This window comes from Elephantulus edwardii, unplaced genomic scaffold, assembly GCF_000299155.1.
Source record: "Elephantulus edwardii isolate Elephantulus edwardi_28Jun2011 unplaced genomic scaffold, EleEdw1.0 scaffold00036, whole genome shotgun sequence".
NCBI lineage: Eukaryota > Metazoa > Chordata > Mammalia > Macroscelidea > Macroscelididae > Elephantulus > Elephantulus edwardii.
Window position 1 is genome coordinate 9,391,685 of NW_006399786.1, and position 12,317 is coordinate 9,404,001.

Sequence of the window (12,317 nt, forward strand, 5' to 3'; positions counted from 1 at the left end):
CCACCAACAGCGAATAAGGGTTCCAGTTTCTCCACAACCTCTCCAGCATTTGTTGCTGCTGTTCTGTTAAATTTCGCTATTCAGTCTGGGATGAGTTGATAACTCATAGTTGTTTTGATTGACATCTCTCTTAGAGCTAGGGATTTTGAATATTTCTTCATGTGCTTGTTGGCCGTCTGAATGTCTTCTTTGGTGGTGTCTGTTCATATCCTGTGCCCATTTTTCAATTGGATTATTTACATTTATCTTGTTGTGATGCTCAAGTACTTTATAAATTTTAGATATAAGTCCCTTATCTGACATGTCATTACCAAATACTTTTTCCTAGTGTGTGGCTTCCCTTTTTACCCTGTTGGAGAAGTTTTTGGATGTGCACATGGATTTGATTCTTAGAAGGTCCCATTCATCTCTTTTATCTTCTGGTTCATTATTCAGGATACTTCAAAGATGGTTTATGTTGTGGACCAAGATTGTATTTTATAGCAATGACTTCATTTAATGAATAGAGGAAAATATTTGAGGGCTAGTGCTCTGAATGAGTGAAGGGTTATTCTTGTGTTGGGTTTGTTTTTTTTTTTTTAAATTAGAGTTTGTGCTGTGGTCTAATGATTGAAATGCAATACTTTCAGATTTTGGCTGTATACTTCTATAAAAGAAAACATGTCTTTGTGGCAGTTTCTTTGAAAACTGTTATCCAACAGATATAAATAATTTATTTTCAGATAATTTTAGATTTACAAAGGAAAAAAAAAAGAGGATCTCTGATACACCCTCTCTAGTTTATTCTAATGATAACAGTTAACCATTCGCTGTTTGTTTTTTTTTTAACCATTCGCTGTTATTAGCAAAACTAGGAAATTGGCACCAATAGACAATTTTTAAGGACTGAGGTATTTTAAGTTAGGATTTAAAAAATTAGGCTACTGGTTCACACTTTATTTGAAACTTACTAATAATGTCATGTGTCTTTGTGGGGACTGACATCCAAAGATACATTTGCTGAGGTTTATATATTGCTGAAAGCATATGTTGTTGTTATGTGCCATCAAGTCACTTGCGACTCATAGGGACCCTATGTACAAGAGCTCTAAACGCCGTTCTATCCTGTGCCAACCTAGCCATCCCAAACGCACTTATTCCCACCACTCCAGTCACAGAATCGATCCATCTCATCGAAGGTCTTCCTCTCCTTCACTGCCCCTCCACTCTGCCAAACATGTCCCTCTCCAAGGACCAATCCCTCCTTGCAGCATGACCAAAGAATGTCAGACGAAGCTTCAGAATCCTTGACTTCAAGGAGCATTCCGGCTTAACCTTCTCCAGGACAAACCTATTTGTTCTCCTAGCAGACCATGGTATATTCAACACTTCTCTAGCACCACAGCTCAAAGGCATCAATTCTCTTTCGATCATCCCTATTCATTGTCCAACACTCTGATGCATAGCATGTAATTTTGAAGACTATAGCCCGGAACAGGTGCACCTTAGTCTCCAGCCTGACGTCATTGCTCTTCAGTACTCTTGCGAGGGCCCTCATAGCTGACTTTCCCCAATGTAATTCTTCTCCTGTTTTCCTGGCTGCTGTTACCACGAGTGTTGACTGTGGAGCCAGGTAAACTAAAACTGTTAAGTATCTCAATCTCTTCACCATCCATACTGATGCTGCCAATTGGCCCAGTGGTGAGAATCTTTTGTTTTCTTGATGTTGAGCTTCAATCCATATAGAAGGCTGCAGTCCTTGACCTTCTGCAGCAAGTATTTCAGGTGTCATTTGCATAACGCAGGTTGTTGATAATTCTTCCACCAATCCTGATGCCACATTCCTCCTCGTACAGTCCAGCGTCTCGGATTATCTGTTCTGCATACATACTGAAAAGGTATGGAGACAGAATACATCCCTGACGAATCCCTTTCTTGATTTTGAACCATGTAGCGTCTCCTTGCTCTGTTGTGACGACTGCCTCTTGGTCCAAGTATAGGTTTCGCATTAGCACAATCAAATGTTCTGGGATTCCCATTCTTCTCAGAGTGAGCCAGAGCTAGTTGTGATCCACACAGTCAAAAGTCTTTGCATAGTCACTGAAGCACAGATAGACATTCTTCTGAGTAGAATCTTGCTTGCATGTGATAGTAATGATATTGTTTGATAATTTCCCCACTCTGTTGGATTACCTTTCTTTGGAATGGGAACAAATATTCATCTTTTCCTGTCAGTGAGCCATCTGGCTGTCCTCCAGATTTCTTGGCACAACTTAGTGAGCACATCCAGGGCAGTATCTGTTTGTTGAAATATGTCAATTGGTATGCCGTCATCTCCTGGAGCCTTGTTTTTTGCTAATTCCTTCAGAGCAATTTGAACTTCCTCCTTCATCACCGTAGGCTCTTGCTCATATCTGTGTCAGCCAATTCCTTCTGATACATTGACTCTGTGTATTCCTTCCATCTTCTCTTGATACTTCCTGGATCATTTAACATTCTATATGAAAGTATATAGCATCTTAAATGTCATAAGCCACTTAATTAAAACAACAATAGGCAGTGGAATATTATTTTATAGACTCAGAAGATCAAACAACTTGGTTAAGACCACACAGTGATTATTATAATTTTGTACTAAACTCTAAGCCTTCATAGTGGAAATCTGGTTCTTCTGTGAAACTATGTGATTCTCCTTTTGGGCTGCATTTTCTAAATACGGAAGCAATTTGGTAACTTGAGGATCCTTGCAACTATTGATCCTTGATACTATTGTGATTGGGAGATTACCTTCCTTTCAGAAATTCATCTGTCCTCTATAGGTGTAGTGGTTTTTCTGAAGTGAAATGTAAAAACTTTCTTTTAGTGCTATAGTTGTAAAAGTTGATCAGCTCAAAACCTTGGATATTTAGGATATTCTTCTCATCCTATTATGTTTTTGTAACAAATTAATATGCTTGTCAGATTCCTGTGTACTGCAAGCTGGAGGCAGCAGATAAGAACAAGTCACTTAACCTATCTGGGACAGGTTTCTTATCTGTAAAATGGAGATTAGAACCTCTTTTATCCCCCTACTTGCCTTGAGAGTTACTATTGAGAATAATTAAACCTTTGTTTCCCAGACTCTAAATTTATCCTGACATGCTGTCAAAAAATCTATATACCAAGGAAAATATCTAGATGTAGAAATGATTATTGGTAGAGGGGAAAGTAGATAAAGTTTTGAAGGAATACACTTGGCTGTGACCAACATGCTAAGGTTTTTTGTGGTTGTGTTTTTTTTTTTAACTTGTTTCAGTTTGAAAAAGGATTCGCAGGACAGAGTAGGTGAGAAAGAATGAAAATCCAGAATTAACCGTTAGTAATTTGTCAACTCTTGGAGGAGGGGGGCATATAAAGAGGTAGGCAATATTGGATAAAATACATTAGTGGTATATTCAAAGAGATTAGTTAGGAAACTTTCAATCAGGTATTTAAAAGCTCTGTAGATAACAGCTATTGCTTTCTGAATTTAAAAGTACTTGTTTCTTTTGAATACTTGAGATGTGATTAGTCTGAATTAAAATACTCTGTAAGTCTAAAATAAATAACCCATTTTAAAATTAGAGTTGCATAGTAAAGTGGTCGGGGGAGTGGGAACTGTGTAACAATAAAAGCTTTTTTTCCTAAGAAGCAAACTAGGGGAAGGTGGGGCACGGAAGAAAATGTGCAACAATAAATGAATGGAAATCCAAGTTCTCTTTAAACTTTCATTAAAATATAAAAAAGCATACATAATATGTTTTTAAAAATTCAAATTGTTTATTTCTATTAAAAAGAAATAAATGATTTTTAGAGACTTTGTATGACAAAACCAAAATATCTTTATATTTTGGTTATCTTCTACAGAAATGTTGTTTTATGTATTAGATTAAATATAAGTATGTTACTAAAACAAATTTTAAGACTGTTATTGCGGGTGTTGGAAATTCTTAGATTATCTGTGTGACTCATGTTGTGCCACCTTTTGTATTTTCACCAGACAGAGCTGCTATAGTTACTCAGTAAGCTAGTTTTGGTTGGTTTCCACTACCCCTCCTTTTTTAAAAAAAAAAAATTACTTACAGAACTTGTTTAGTAAGATCTTGTTCGCTTTGATCTTTGGGACAGCCTTTGAGGTGCCCTGAGCCCCTGGACTTCTCTGGCTGCAGTGTATTTGTATTTATTTCATTGTGCCCTTCCAGTACTATTATCTTCTAAGTGTGCAGAATTTGAGTATGGCATGCTAAATGATCAAGTGTAGTACTTGTCAGCATTCAAGACTTTATATTGTTCTTTCCTCTTAAAGTAATCTTGTTTTTTTTAATATAGGGAATGGGGATGGAATCTTAACGTACTGTTAAGTAACATGGATGGTTATATTTCCAGTATTTTTTTAGTTTGAAAGACCCTTACGTATCTTAGACAAAACCCACATTTTGAACATTGAATAAAATCTTGCCTACCAGAGAAATTCCTAAATTAGACTTTAAAAGTTTTTAGATGAGTAGTATTCTAAATTCTTTAAGTTTCCATGTACCTCACATTCTTCCCTTTGTTACTTACGTGAAAAAAAAAAATCTAACTTTGTGTAATAGTCCATAAGTTTATACTTCATTGATTTTTTTTTCCCTTCCTCAGAAGTAGGTTTCAGATTTTACATTGTGCTCACTGTGTTTTCCCTAGTGTAAACCTGAACTCTCTACTTAGTTTACTGTTGTCGAGTCAGAACTCACTGAGAGTTGACCTTCCAGTGGGTTTTCATAAAACACAGGAGAGGAGATTGTCCATCTTTCTCCCTCGAAGCCCTGGTGTATTTGTACTGCCATAGAGACATGACCTTTTAATCAACCACGCAATTCCTTAAGGTCTACTCCACCAGAACAGTGTAAATCTAGTTATTGGAGATATACCTATTTAAAGATACTCTCATTACCAACATCAAATTCAGTGACCCTAAAATATTTCCCAAGATCCTGGCTGTGCCATGGTCTCAGAATTTTTTTATATAATCAAAGCATACATAGTAAATAATCACTTTTTCATTCTTAATTCATAGATGTGAAGAACTTATATCCCTCATCATCTCATTATACAAGAAATTGGGATAAATTGGTTGGAGAGATCAAAGAAGAAGAAAAAAATGAGAAGTTGGAGGGAGATGCAGCTTTAAACAAATTGTTTCAACAGATCTATTCAGATGGTTCTGATGAAGTGAAACGTGCTATGAACAAATCATTTGTAAGATCATGAGTCTTTTTTTAGATACATTATTATATTTTAGGAATTTAAAAAATAAGTAGTTTATTTTAAGAAAAGTAAAATAATGTAAGAGCAAATTTCATTGACTATAGCTAGGAGACCTTTTATAATAGATTTTCAATGAACATATCTTTCTGTAACTCTAGAATACTTTTCAAGAAAGTTTGAGCGTTCTTGCTACATATTGTGGAAAATACACAAAACAAGTGATTTACTACAAATAAGTGTCTATTATGAGTGAGTTAGAATTTAGAAAACGAACAAGTATCAGTGTTACAGTGGGTTATGGGTGTCATCTCACTTGCATTTGTCACAGGTAAGTGAGCTTCCACTATTTTCTTCTGGGATTGTGTAGTTTCAATATATGAGATTAAAAGATAGATCCCAGAAGAATGTTTGACAAGTAGAAAGTTCACATTAATTTATCACTAGCTTGCTAATAATGTCTCTATTAAGAAAATGCAGACTTTGCCAGAGCAGCATAATTACAGCCTGTATTGGACTTAAGGCTTGTGATATTAATGATAAGTCATAATTCTAAAATGATGGGCGTTATCTATCTTGAAGTTCTAAGTATCTGAATTTTCCAGTAGTTCTGGAAATGTCACAGCCACAGCGCCCCCCCCCCCCTTTAAGGCATATATCTTTAAAGTTGTGTACTGTTGAGTCAGAACTGACCCATAGCTGGTCTCCAACAGGTTTACAGAAGCAGGAAATCACACAGGAGATTGCCCCTCTATTTTCTGTGGAGCAGCTAAACTGAGTGCCTTTGAGATTGCATTGCACCTTCCCATCTCTAAGCTGCCAGAACTCCTGAGACTTAAAGTAGAAAGTTAAAATACTAGTAAATGATGAGGCTCAAATACTCTACATACATGAAAAAATGTAGTGACTGATCGTGATTATGCTTTTCATAGAAAGATCCCTTGTTTCATTCTATTTCCCTTCTGAGATTTTTTGATCCTTTGATGAGGCTTTCTGTTTTTTCCTTTGTGCCAAGAGCATTCATAATTACCTAGTGAAACCTTGTTACCATGACTCTTAAAGTCTTCATCACAGAATTTCATTCAGGGAATTTGCTCACCGTGTTATTTTTTGGGTCATAAAGTCCCTAGCCAGTCTACATTTCTTTCCTTCCCTTTCAGATTCTTTTGTTTACGAATATATTTTTTCCCAGGCTTTTTACTTGTACTTCACAGGAATAATAGGGAAAATGTACCTACCCTGTTTCCAAGTAGGGGAAGTCATTTGCATTGAATTTTACATACTGTTTTTAAAGGGTATTGGACAAATGAGTTTGTGAAACTTCAAAATTAGCTTTGAGTGTGGATCCATATTCACATAGCACATTTACACTCTTAATAAAAACAGAACCAAACCCACAGTCAAGTCGATTTCAATTCATGTTGACCCCTCATTGAAGTTCCGAGGCTGTAAATGTCTGACATAACTAGACTGTAAATGATAACCATTTCTTTCACTTGTATAACTAAAGGTCTTGTGGATAGTCTGTGTACATAGACACAAATAATTAAGATGGGAAAAAATACCTTGTGAGGGACTCTGGCAGAAAAGAGGACACTGTGTTCTAGTGAGATTCATGTCCTAGTAGGATAGAACTGTATGTGATTGCCAGGAACATTTTAAAGTGTTTATTAATAATTCACTGTATTATAATTATTTACTATAATACCGAGACAGTGGACTTTATTGCATGAAAATAAAAAATTTACTCATTATAATAAATATTTTAGGAAACAAACAACAGAAAAACCCAAACCACCTCACTAAACACCATTGGTTCTATCTCTTAATGCATTTGAGAATATGCTGGCCTGCTAATTAAGTGGAATATTTAGTGGCAGTAAGTAGATAAGCAACTCTTCACAATGACACAGTGACTGTGTGTGGAAACCTCAGGTTAAAACATTTAGTGCAATAAAATGAAGACTTAATCGGAGAAAAAAAAAATTTAATGCAAGTGTTAAAAATTTGTGTTTGTGTATGGAGTATTAAGAAGGGGCTCATAAATTATTTCCAAATGGTATAGAAAAATTTTAGCAAAAAATATTTTTGAAATTTTTCTTCGTGAGTTAATTTCATTTTCCCTTAAGTGTTTGTCATACATGCTTACTGATAGAGTATGATTGTTATATGACATTGTATATAATCATGAAACTTCTAAACTTAAAATATACTTTTCAGATCTACAGAACATGCTAACCTCTTTAGTAAGCCTAAGATTAAGTAAAAATAGTATCTTAAGCTTATTTTAAAAAACATAGCTTATATTTAGGAATCTGTTTAGAAATTTTTTAGAAAAATTATTTGTATTATATGATCTAGGAATTAATCTAGTTTTATTCTTTATTGCAGATGGAATCTGGTGGCACAGTTTTGAGTACCAACTGGTCTGATGTAGGTAAAAGGAAAGTTGAAATCAATCCTCCTGATGATATGGAATGGAAAAAGTACTAAATAAATTAATTTGTTGTCATCATTCCATTGCGTATTTTTACCTGATACCCATTCTGCGTAAATACTGCATTCTTGAATCTTCAACACTGAATATATTTTTGAAAGATTATACCTCTTTGTGCTTTAGAAATTACTTTCCTTCAAATGTTCTAAGTGTCTAATGAAGAGTGAAGATCACACTTTATCACTTCTGTCCTTATTTCAGAAATGCCGAAACTGAATGAAAACTCATTTGCTGCTAAATAATTTCTGTCTAGTTGTGGGAGTAGAGAAATCTTTAATGGGATATCTCAAGTTATTATTGCCTTACTTTTGATGCAGTATTCTGTTCATAATTTATTAGACCTGCTAACTCTGGGTGAGCATAGATTCTTTTCATTGTCAGTAGTATATTGTATTTATTTATAAAAACAGCTTTTGAATCGAGTTGTAAATACAGTTTTATTTACCTTTTTCTTAAGTTTTTAATGAGAATTTGAGGAATTATCACAAATATTCCCATTTCCTTTTTTTGTGGGAAGTATTTCTAATTGCACTGAGGTTTTGGTTTTTGCCTTCCAAAATCCCTGCTTGTAACATAGACACCTGAGTGGAACACTGCACATTCAGTTAGACTGAAGGGCACTCTGAAGCTGGAGCAGGAAAGGATCAAGGAAGAAAACATTTCTACTTCTTGCTGCTTTTGCTCAGCAGGATTCCGGAAATTACAGCATTGGTATTCTTCCATGGGTTTTCCTCCCTTCTTTATTAGAAAATCTGTTTTCATATTCCCATGATTACTTTGATTTCAGTGGTCTAGGGTAGCTGCTGTGATATAGTAAAAATTAGTATGTGTATGTTCCGTGCCTATTCTGTATCTAGAACAAATAGCTAGCCTTGGAAATAAAAACACCTAAGATGGTCATTAACTTTGAAGAGCAGACAGAAAATTAGCATTCATAAAGAAAATATGAAATAGTTGAATGCTAAACTTTGGTTATGCTGGCAAGGTTGGAGAGTTGGCGAAGGAGAGGAAGACCCTCAGCCAGGTGGATTGACACGGTGACTGCCGCAATGGGCTCTTGTGTGTTAGGAAATGTGAGGATGGTGCAGTATAGAACTGGGTTCAGACCTTTTGTTCACAGGTTACTCTGAGTTGTGCTCAACTCGACTCCACTCTACCTACTACCACTACCACTTCCAAACTTTGGTTATAAGAACAGTTTTGAGAGAAGAAAAAATGTGCTGATTAAAAATCTTCACTCTCTCAGCACTTAAGAGAAAAGATATCTTGACAATGTCTCCTTGGCGTGATTTGTTTCTGTATGGATATAAGATGATGATTCTTCTGTTAAGTATATTAAATTTTGTAAGTATCATTAGTTCTGAGGAGGAGGGAGGCAAGACAAAGATCTTAGCCCTGGCAAGTCGCTGCCTCTAACTAGAGTCATGATTTCTGATTTTGTGTGTCTATGCCTTAGTTAGTTTTTCTTCCTTTAATTGTCAAATCCTTGAATATTTTTATATCTATAGTTCTAAATAAGGAACATTTCCCCCACTTAAAATTTTTTTTATTCACTCATGTGACACTACTATAATAGAAATTGTTCATTTTCTAGACTGATTTTGCTTAGTAATTTTTTTTGTGTGTGCTTGCGCGCGTGCGTATGTGCATGCATGCGTGCTGAGAACAATTCTAAAATGGACATGGAGTAAATGTTACAGATTTTCAAGAAGGGGATATGGAGAAACCAGCTAGACTGCTGCCCTGCAGTAGCAGCAGAGGAGCTCTTGAGGAGTAGAGGAACTCTAAAATACTGTTCGGCTGTCATCACTCGAGAGAATGATATTAGAATTTATACTGATTAAGAGCTCCTTAAGTCTATCCTTATTCTTTATCCTTTTAGCTTTTAAGGGTCACTTTTATTCTAGGCTTTCATTTTTATTTCTTATGCTTTGGTACTAGTTGTATTCTAGTTTTAACCATTTGCTTCTTCAGAATGGACTTCCCCTACTCCCCTGAATGGACATTTTTTCCCCCTTTCTTAAGATTTTTTTCTGGGATACTTTCTTCCCTTTGTTCTTAGATATGTCATCTGTTGTCCTGATTTGTTAACTGTTTCTATTACCTGATTCCTATCTGCCTGCCTTTCAATCCATAATGCTTTCCCTGTCCCCAAAGTCTTGAATGGGACATCCCTCCTAAAACGCCTGTATCTAATAATCATTTCAGATTGGTTGTATCATGGGTCTATAATAGGAAGGTAAAGTTTGATAGTTTTCTGTATTAGATGCTGTGATATTTACGTGGAACTGGTTTCTAATTAGCAAATTCAGTCCTTTTTTTAAATTATTTTTTTAATTGATTTTAATGAAAATGAAGAGAATTTGGATTTCCATTCATTCATTGTTGCACTTTTCTCCCTGCCCATCCCTCTCCTCCACACTACGCTCTTCTCTTTGAAAAGTAAAAGAAAAATTCTTTCATTGTTTTACAATCCCTCCCCCCAGTTCCACTCCACTATGTAGCCTTTGTTCTGGACTCCTGTCATGACAATAATACCTAATCACATACCCCTTTTTAACAGTTTTCTCCCTAATCTGTTTCAGTGCAGTATACATTATTTATTCCATTTTTCTCAGTCTTCCCCCACCCCCAGTGTCATCCCATTTTGCAACAGTGGCACTATGTAGTAGCAAATTCAGTCTTAAGTCTGGCATTTACTATGTCTCTAAATCTTTGGGGAGCATCACATTTTCTTGGCAAAGATAATGATAAACAAAGGGAAATAATGACAACTTTTTTCTTTTTTGGAGAATTTTAAATAGTGGCCTATTAAGATGCTGTAATGAATAGGTACTATTTTAGTTCATACTTAGGTAGTTTTTTCTTTCTTGTCCTGTTATTCTTCTTTACTTACTTTTAGATTACACCATTGCTCTCTGAGGTATATAACTGACCAAGAGCAGAACTGAATTTAATTTTATCAGCCTGATAATGTACTTTAACTTCTTTAGGATTTTTCTTGGACAGATGAGTGTGCAGCTCTCTCAGATTTGTAGCTGTTACTGACAGTTCCAAAAATTGGAAAATTTCTGAGTGATATTTATTTGATTGAAGTTTATTTGTTTTTTTTTTTTAAAACCCAAACTTAAAACACAACACAAACTAGAATGACTTCTGTGCAGCTGCTTTTAGAGACATGTACTTGTCCTCATTCCTGGTACGGTAGCCGTGTGAGACAGTAGCCATGTATTTATTTTAATGATAAATTTTAGGGAGGGGAGGTAATAAAAGCTAAAAGGACAAAATACTTATTTCTGTAAGAAAGGGTCATGGATTTAAGGGGAAAAAATGCGTCATCAGTATTGATCTGATTTTCTTTGGCTCCATTTGTTTGTGTTTTATGGTAAGGTCTTTTACACATAATAAGCAAATTTATTTGGAAATACATGAGAACTTTTGAGCAAATTAGCGGCGTTGATTTAAGGTAAATATTTTTCTTTAGGAACATTATTATTTTATTTTTAAATCAATTTTTTACCAGTCTTCTGCTTTAGAATATTTTGTGCAAATAATCATCATACACATGCTGGACCCATTTATGCAGTAGTAGTGGTAACTATACTACTAGCACATTTTGTGGGCCCAGGTACCAGTAAGATCTTTATAAGCACTTGCTTCATTTATAGCAGCCTTGTGAAGTAGTGAAAGCATCCTGTTGTTACACATCATAACAGTAGTACTTTGTGCAAATTCACTCAACTGTTAAGTGATGGAGCTGTGATTTGGACTTCAGTCTGCCAGATGTTAGAGCTAATGTTTTTAACTACTAACACCACCCTCTGAAGGTAAATGAGTGGGATGTGCAGTGAATGATTTTGATTACTAAATCAACTCTCTGAAAAGTGAAGCAGAGAATGTGTAAGTTTGAAGATTTATTCATCTAATGTACTTTGGACAGAAGGGGAGCTCTGTGGCCTAGTGGTAAGAAGCTGCTCTCTAATCACAAAGGCACACAGTTTGAATCTACCAGATACTCTGCAGCAGAAGGTTGGGCAATCTCCTGTGCTGTCAACTGCCTTTGAAACCTGCTGGAGGGTCAGTTATGATTCTGACAGCACATATCACCACCACCACTTTGGGCCTGTTATTTGGGAGCAGTCCTTGGGAAAAAAGACATCATGCTGGGAAAAGTAGAGGTTCAGTGAAAGAAAAGACCTTGAACAAGATGGTTTGACACTGACTGGAACAGTGGCAGAAATTGTGAAGATGCTGTCAAATACACAGCAAGGTTTTGATTTGTTCACAGGGTTACTATGGACGTAATTGCCTCAGTGGCACCTGTCATTACTCATGGCTGAGAAGGTATATCCTTAAACGTTAGAATTTTATCCTCATTTTCTTAAGCCAAAAATTTACTCAGAACACATCCTCTTGCATCTTATAGAAGATAACACAAGTAATTTTGGGGTATTCTTTTGGTTGAAGTGTTTTTTTCAAGTCTAGATGATAGTGAAAAACAATCATATAATAGTATATGAGTTAGTAACTCAAAGAACTCATGACTATGACGTATAATGTGTATGTTGTTGTTGTTGTT

General features: G+C 35.5%; 1 protein-coding gene across 1 annotated transcript in view; it reads left to right on the forward strand.

Moving 5' to 3' along the window:
• Positions 1–8,172, forward strand: part of SUGT1 (SGT1, suppressor of G2 allele of SKP1 (S. cerevisiae)) — a 57,370-nt gene extending 49,198 nt beyond the window's left edge. The window contains exons 12-13 of the mRNA XM_006884571.1: positions 5,054–5,235; positions 7,633–8,172. Of these exons, the coding sequence (XP_006884633.1) occupies positions 5,054–5,235; positions 7,633–7,734 (284 nt within the window). The 3' untranslated portion in view covers positions 7,735–8,172. The remainder of the gene's footprint in view (positions 1–5,053; positions 5,236–7,632) is intronic.
• The last annotated feature ends 4,145 nt before the right edge of the window (positions 8,173–12,317 follow it).